Source organism: Balaenoptera borealis, assembly GCF_965194805.1.
Source record: "Balaenoptera borealis genome assembly, chromosome: 21".
Lineage (NCBI taxonomy): Eukaryota > Metazoa > Chordata > Mammalia > Artiodactyla > Balaenopteridae > Balaenoptera > Balaenoptera borealis.
The window spans coordinates 6,471,714-6,479,024 of record NC_138880.1 but is presented as its reverse complement, the minus strand read 5'-3'; the positions used below and the strand labels follow the sequence as shown (position 1 = coordinate 6,479,024).

The following is a 7,311-nucleotide window of genomic DNA, read 5'->3' as shown; positions in this document are numbered from 1 at the left end:
TTTCACTGATCCAAAACTTTTTTTTTAATTGAAGTATGGTTGATTTACAATATTATGTTCATTCCAAGTGTACAACATAGTGATTCAATATTTTTATACATCACACTCCATTTAAAGTTATTATGAAATACTGGCTATATTCCCTGTGCTGTACAATATATCCTTGTAGCTTATTTAATTTATACATAGGAGTTTGTACCTCTTAATCTGCTACCCCTATCATGCCCCTCCCCCTTTTCTTCTCCCCACTGGTAACCACTAGTTTGTTCTCTGTATCTGTGAGTCTGTTTTGTTATATTCATTTGTTTGTTTTATTTTTTAGATTCAAAATATAAGTGAGAACATACAGTATTTGTCTTTCTCTGTCTGACTTATTTCAGCAAGCATAATACCATTTGCAACCACATGGTTGGACCTGGAAGGTATTAGGCCAAATATGTTTTTTAATAGCTCCAACTATAAATGAACAAAATTCTAATCAATAGTGAAATAGAAAAACAGATGGACACATATTCATTCAATGTGTGATATACAGCAACAAGAGGGAAAAAAAAACTATTGCTACTCACAACGTGGATGGATCTCCTAATTATCATGTTAAAAAACCTTAAACATAAAGAGAATACATGGTGATTGGCTCCATTTATATAGGTTCAAAAACAGACAAAACTAATCTATGGTGTTAGAAGTAGTGATTGTCAGGGGACAATCTGGCAGCTTTAGTGGTCCTCTATTTTATTTCTGGATCTGGATCTAGGTGTTAATTACACTGGTTTGTTCACTGGAATATTGAGCTGTGCCTATATATATTATATATTTAGTAGTATGAATATTTATATATATTATATAAAAGTTCACTTAAGTGTAGACGAATCTTCCTGTTCATTAGCTGTTTCTTCAACCTTGCCTTTCGGAAATGATTCTGCACTTTCTTAGCCGGGAAGCGGAGTCACAAGGCGTCGAAGCCTCCTCCTGCATAGATTTAAGGGCCAAGGTCGCCCACGTGCACAGCAGGCAGCCTCTCGACCCTCCGCTGCTCTCCCAGCCGCCTGCCTCCTGCGGTGTGTGCGGTCAGGAGGGGTCTCCTCGCGCTCGCAACTGCCCTGTAGTCAAGCGTCCGGCCGTTATTCGGGCTGCCATCCAGGACGTCCAGCCATGCTGTGCTTTCTATTCCTGCTCCTGGGGCTCATGGGGCTTCAGACAGACGATAGTAAGTACTAAAACCCTCTTCTGACCTTTAGGGAGTGTCAGGTCTCCTTTCTGTTTCCCTCTGAGAGGCTGGATATCCCTTTGAAAATGTTTTTTTGGTGGGAGCTCCAACTGTGCCAGCCCGGATCCACTCCCACATTGCCACCTTCCTCAATCAAAATCCACTTTGGTTGCGAGGGTCTTTCCCACCCTTCTTGCGACCGTAGTAAAGATGGGAGGTGTCGTGGCTTGAGTAGATGCCTTAAGATTAGAGTTTCATATACTGCTCTGCATTTCTGATATCTGGATTCTGTAGTTGGAAGGTCCAAAGGACCTGACTTTATTTGTTCTGAGAGCACTTGGGCCTATTACCTCAGGGTTACCAGAACCTGCCCACAGGGCAATATTTCTAAAGCAGTATACCTGTTTCTTTTTAAAAGATTTTTAATTCTAGAAAGAAGTGGGTATTGAGGTGAGGGTATTTGAAAAGAGAGTAAAAATGAGGGATGGCACATAGAATATTATGCATTTAGATGAGGAAATAATGAAGGAAGCTATGAGGTGGTGAGTGTTGCCCCTATAAAACATTTTGCACCTTGCAGATTCAGAAAGGCTACGTGTGCAAATTACAGTTCCAGAGAAAATACGGTCAACGTCAAGTGGAGGAGTTGAAACATACGTAATTAAGCCCTAACATTTTTCACAAACTAAAAAGCATGTGAATATTTTGTTCCTAATAAGTAAACCTGGTGTTTTTCATCTCTGCACACTTTCTGAATTTTATATTTATACCCAATTTTTCTTAAATGGAAGAGCCCTTTTGAAAATAAACCAAGATTAACAATGTTTCATAGAAATATCGTGCAGTGATGCTTATTATCAAAGTCCCAAGGCCCATCTTCTAAATCTCTTTCCCTCTTGAGTGCCTGAATAATACCTGACCTGATCCATTTAGAGTCTCTTGTCACTCATTCACCATACAATATTTGGAGGATTTTTAGTAGTTGTTAAGTAAGCCTATGGCATCCCTATAGGGGATGGCAATCATTTGATTTAATGAAGTGTTGTATGAATAATTTTTATGTCTTGATTGCAAATATGTTAATCATTAAGAATTCTTTTTATGCCATCTTAGTGTATCTTGGTTCAGGTATTAGTGTTCTCTTTTTTATTCTTTGAATTAATTGAAAGTTTCTTATCTTTTTTACTAAATTCTAGAATCATTTCTAAAGAAGTGAAGTGTGTTTTTTTTAAAACACCACACCTTAATTTTCTTTTTGATTGGTAGTAAGTGTTTAGATAATTTGAATGCAAATATTTCCTTATCAGCTACCTAGTTGCCACCCTAATACAGATATCACAAGCTTAAATTTTTCAATATATAATTTATAAGGGAATGAATATTTATGAAAACTTTAAATCATTTAAATAGAAAAAAAGAGGTGAGACATTTAACAGCATTTTAAGAGTATTTTATTTTTTTAATGGAAAAATCTGTGGAATTACTTGGTTATATTAGAAAATGTACACAGAATCTACTTAAAGGGACATATCTTCAACCGGGTTTCACCAGATACTATGACAGTAATTCTCATAAGAGAAGTAAAAAAAAAAAAAAAATCTGTCCTCAACTGTCAAATTCATGAGGGAAAAATTTTGACTATTTTGTTAATGTCTCTAACTCCAGTGCCTAGAACAGTGCTGGATACATAATAAAGGATTAATAGTATTTTTTGAACTGATAAGGCTATTGTACCTACCAACTTAACAAATGCAACAAACATAATATGAAAAGTGTATGTTTATAATTATTATAATTAATAAAGAATATACCACAAGAGAATATTCAACTTAAAAAGACTAGGAGGTTTTAAAAATAAATGAATGGAACTTCTGTACATGAAAAATATAGTATGAGAGTAAAATCAAGAATTAACAGTAGCCAGAGACAGCTGAAGAAACTAAACAGATGCAACATATAAACAACTGAAGGAAAAAGAGGAGAATTAGAGGCTTAAGTACAGAACAATTAGAATTCCTGGAAAAGAGAGAAAAAAATCTGGAGAAGAGGTTATATTAAACATAGAGGAACTGAGATCAGGTATCACAACACAGAATAAATAAAAGTTAGAGTACATTAACACTTTTCAGATTACAAGAGAAGAAAATAATTTAAATAATGTACTTCAGCAGTTAGAAATTGAAACTGGGACAAAGAATAACATAAAAGCTGGAATTGATGAAAAAGTATGAATATGTATACCTCAAAACAAAACAAATTGAATATACAATTGTAACTGTAACAAATAAAAGAATATAAAGCATATATACATCTTGGTATAAAGAGAATTAAAATTTAAATAAAACTGTTAAAAATTTTGATTCATTAAATTTATGAGAAATTACATATATTTCAAATTGAATTTAAAAACATATACCTCAAGAGAAACACCTAAATCACAAGGGAATAGAAAGGTCTAGCACAAAAATAAGAAAAATTATACAAAGCAAATAGTAAAATATTTTATCAGGCACAAGTTGTCTGTAAGGCAACACAAATAAAAGTATGAAAGATTTTAATAGGGATGAAAAAAGTGGACATAGTGATACATAGAGCAGAAGTTTAACAAATGAATAATACAATGAATAAATGTGTCAACAAATTCAAAAAACCTTGAGGAAATAAGCAATTTCATAGAAAAACAAACTCCTGGGATATAGGGAAAGATGAAAATGCCCAACACTTTAAAAAATTTGAATCTGAATATAAATATCTCTTTCTCCCTCCTCAAAAATACAAAAACAACCATTAAAACTAAGTCAAAAGCTAAATTATTTTACAAATAAATACAACCGAACATTTAAGAAAGACATAATTAAAACTCATAAAAACTCAACCAGCAAAAAGAAAAAGAGTTAATACTGCTGAATACATAAAGGCAATATTACCTTGACACCAAAAACAAAGAAGGGCAATATAAGAAAGAAAATTTGGGACTGAATTAATTCATGAGTATATGTGGCAAACATAAGAAATATGAGAAAATCTAATATAACAAAGTATTAAGAAATGACCAATGGCTTGTTTGTTTTTTTGTTATTGAGTTGTATGAGCTGTTTGTATATTTTGGAAATTAAGCCCTTGTTGTTCACACCATTTGCAAATATTTGCTCCCAGTTAGTTGGTTGTCTTTTGTTTTGTTTATGGTTTTTTTTGTGGTGCAAAAGCTTATAAGTTTGATTAGGTCCCATTTGTTTATTTTTACTTTTATTTCTATTGCCTTGGGAGACTGACCTAAGAAAACATTGCTATGTTTTATGTCAGAGAACGTTTTACCTATGTTCTCTTCTAAATGTTTTATGGTGTCATGTCTTATATCTAAGTCTTTAAGACATTTTGAGTTTATTTTTGTGTATGGTGTGAGGGAGTGTTCTAACTTCATTGATTTACATGCGGCTGTCCAACTTTCCCAATACCACTTGCCAAAGAGACTATCTTTCATCCATTGTATATTCTTGCCTCCTTTGTCGAAGATTAATTGACCATAGGTGTGTAGGTTTATTTCTGGGCTCTCTATTCTGTTCCATTGATCCATATGTCTGTTTTTATGCCAATACCATGCTGTTTTGATTACTGTAGCTTTGTAGTATTGTCTGAAGTCTGGGAAGGTTATGCCTCCTGCTTTGTTCTTTTTCCTCAGGATTACTTTGGCAGTTCTGCGTCTTTTGTGATTCCATATAAATTATAGGGTTATTTGTTCTACTTCTGTGAAAAATGTCATGGGCAATTTGATAGGGATCGCATTAAATCTGTAGATTACTTTGAGTGGTATGGTCATTTTAATAATATTATTCTTCCAATCCAAGAACATGGGATAGCTTTCCATTTCTTTAAATCATCTTTAATTTCCTTTATCAATGTTTTATAGTTCTCAGCATATAAGTTTTCACCTCCTTTGTTAGGTTTATTCTTAAGTATTTTTTTGGATCTGATTTTAAAAGGGTTTTTTTTTTTTAACATTCCCTTCCTGATATTTCATTGTTAGTGTAAAGAGGTGCAAAAGATTTATATGTGTTAATCTTGTATTCTGCTACCTTGGTGAATTTGTTTGTCAGTTCTAGTAGGTTTTGTGTGGAGTCTAAATATGGGCAGAAGACAGAAATAGACATTTCTCCAAAGAAGACATACAGATGGCCAACAGGCACATGAAAAGATGCTCGACATTGCTAATTATTAGAGAAATGCAAATCAAAACTGCAATGAGATATCACCTCATTCCAGTCAAACTGGCCATCATTAAAATGTCCACAAACAGTAAATGCTGGAGAGGGTATGGGGAAAAGGGAACCCTTCTACACTGTTTGTGGGAATGTAAACTGGGGCAGCCACTGTGGAAAATAGTATGGAAATTTCTTAAACAACTGAAAACAGTGTTACCATATGATCCAGCAATCCCATTCCTGGGCATATATCTGGAAAAGACAAAAACTCTAATCGAAAAGATACCTGCACCCCAGTGTTCAAAGCAGCACTATTTACAATAGCCAAGACAAAGAAGCAACCTAAATGTGCATCAACAGATGAATGGATAAAGAAGATGCAGTTTATATATACAATGTAATACTACTCAGCCATAAAAAAGAATGAAATAATGCCAACTGCAGCAACATGGATGGACCTAGAGGTTATCATACTAAGTGACATAAGTCAGACAGACAAAGACAAATATCATATGATATCACTTATCTGTGGAATCTAAAAAATGATACAAATGAACTTATTTACAAAAGGGAACCAAACTCACAGACATAGAAAACAAACTTATGGTTACCTAAGGGGAAAAGGGGGGTATAAATTAGGAGTTTGAGATTAGCAGATACAAACTACTGTATATAAAATAAACAACAAGGTGTAGCACAGAGAACTACATTCAATATCTTATAATAACCCATAATAAAAGAGAATATGAAAAAGAATATACATAGGTATGTATAACTGAGTCACTTTGCTGTACACCAGAAACTAACACAACATTCTAAATCAACTGTACTTCAACTAAAAAAAAGAAAAAAAAAAGAAAGAAATGACCAATGGCAAAATGCAATTTACATCTAAATTGTTAAGATGATTGAATCTTAGAATATCAATGAATTTACTTTTTAGAATTATATGAGGAAATGAATATGCATATAGCATTAGGAGCAGTAAAACTATTGGTCAAAGTTCAATACCATATATGATAAAATAACTTAGCAATAGAAGAATATAACTTAACTTTGTTAATCCTATAAAATAAACCTCTTAATCCTATAAAATTTAAATAAACTTTAAACATTTTAAAACTTAACATAAATTTTAAAGATATAATTTATACTACATAAAAATCAAAGTCTAAATAAATGTAACAAAGGAAAGCAAAACCTCCTCACTGAAGACAACAAAACCAGATGAGAGGAGGTAAAGATCTATATAAATTGAGTAGATCCTATGCTCATGGATTGGAAGGCCCAAAAATGGAAAGAGGTCAAGGCTCCTCAAACTGATCTATAAAGACCAAATTTTCCATTTGTAGACATTCTTTCTTAATAAAATCCATGAGCATTGCATCCAAACTTGGAACAAATTTTATAAAATCTACAAATATTAAACATTCTGTGCTGTTAATTCTTGCTATACTATATAAATTTTCTATTCAGTAATTTAGTTATACTCTTCCATTTTAAGCATAAATTTTGCAAGGGCCTCCATATTAAGCTAACACAATTATTGGATGCAAATCAACAATATTTCAGGGTCTATCTTATTGCATAAGTGTTAAAATTAATAAGAAAGTGTACCAATTATATTCTTCCATCTATCTTTATTATGAAAGCAAATATTTAAATATCTGATTCCATTGGAATAAATCAATATTAAATTATAAATTTTCCTCTTTTTTTATTGTATTAGTGTGCTTTAGAATGTTATTATTGTTAATATAAAATGATAGTTTTTCTTTTTAACATTCTTCTCACTTTTCTTTGCTTTTTTAATATACTCTCCTGCCAGGTGTCCTACAAAATTGTAATTGAAGGGAAAACATACACTGTGAACCTAATGCAAAAGTAGGTGATCTACATTAT

General features: G+C 32.6%; 1 protein-coding gene across 1 annotated transcript in view; it reads left to right on the top strand.

Annotated features, from left to right (window-relative positions):
• The first annotated feature begins 1,879 nt into the window (after positions 1 to 1,879).
• ADAM2 (ADAM metallopeptidase domain 2) overlaps positions 1,880 to 7,311 on the top strand; it is a 101,495-nt gene continuing 96,063 nt past the window's right edge. The window contains exon 1 of the mRNA XM_082374770.1: positions 1,880 to 7,293. Coding sequence (XP_082230896.1) covers positions 7,172 to 7,293 — 122 coding nt within the window. The 5' untranslated portion in view covers positions 1,880 to 7,171. The remainder of the gene's footprint in view (positions 7,294 to 7,311) is intronic.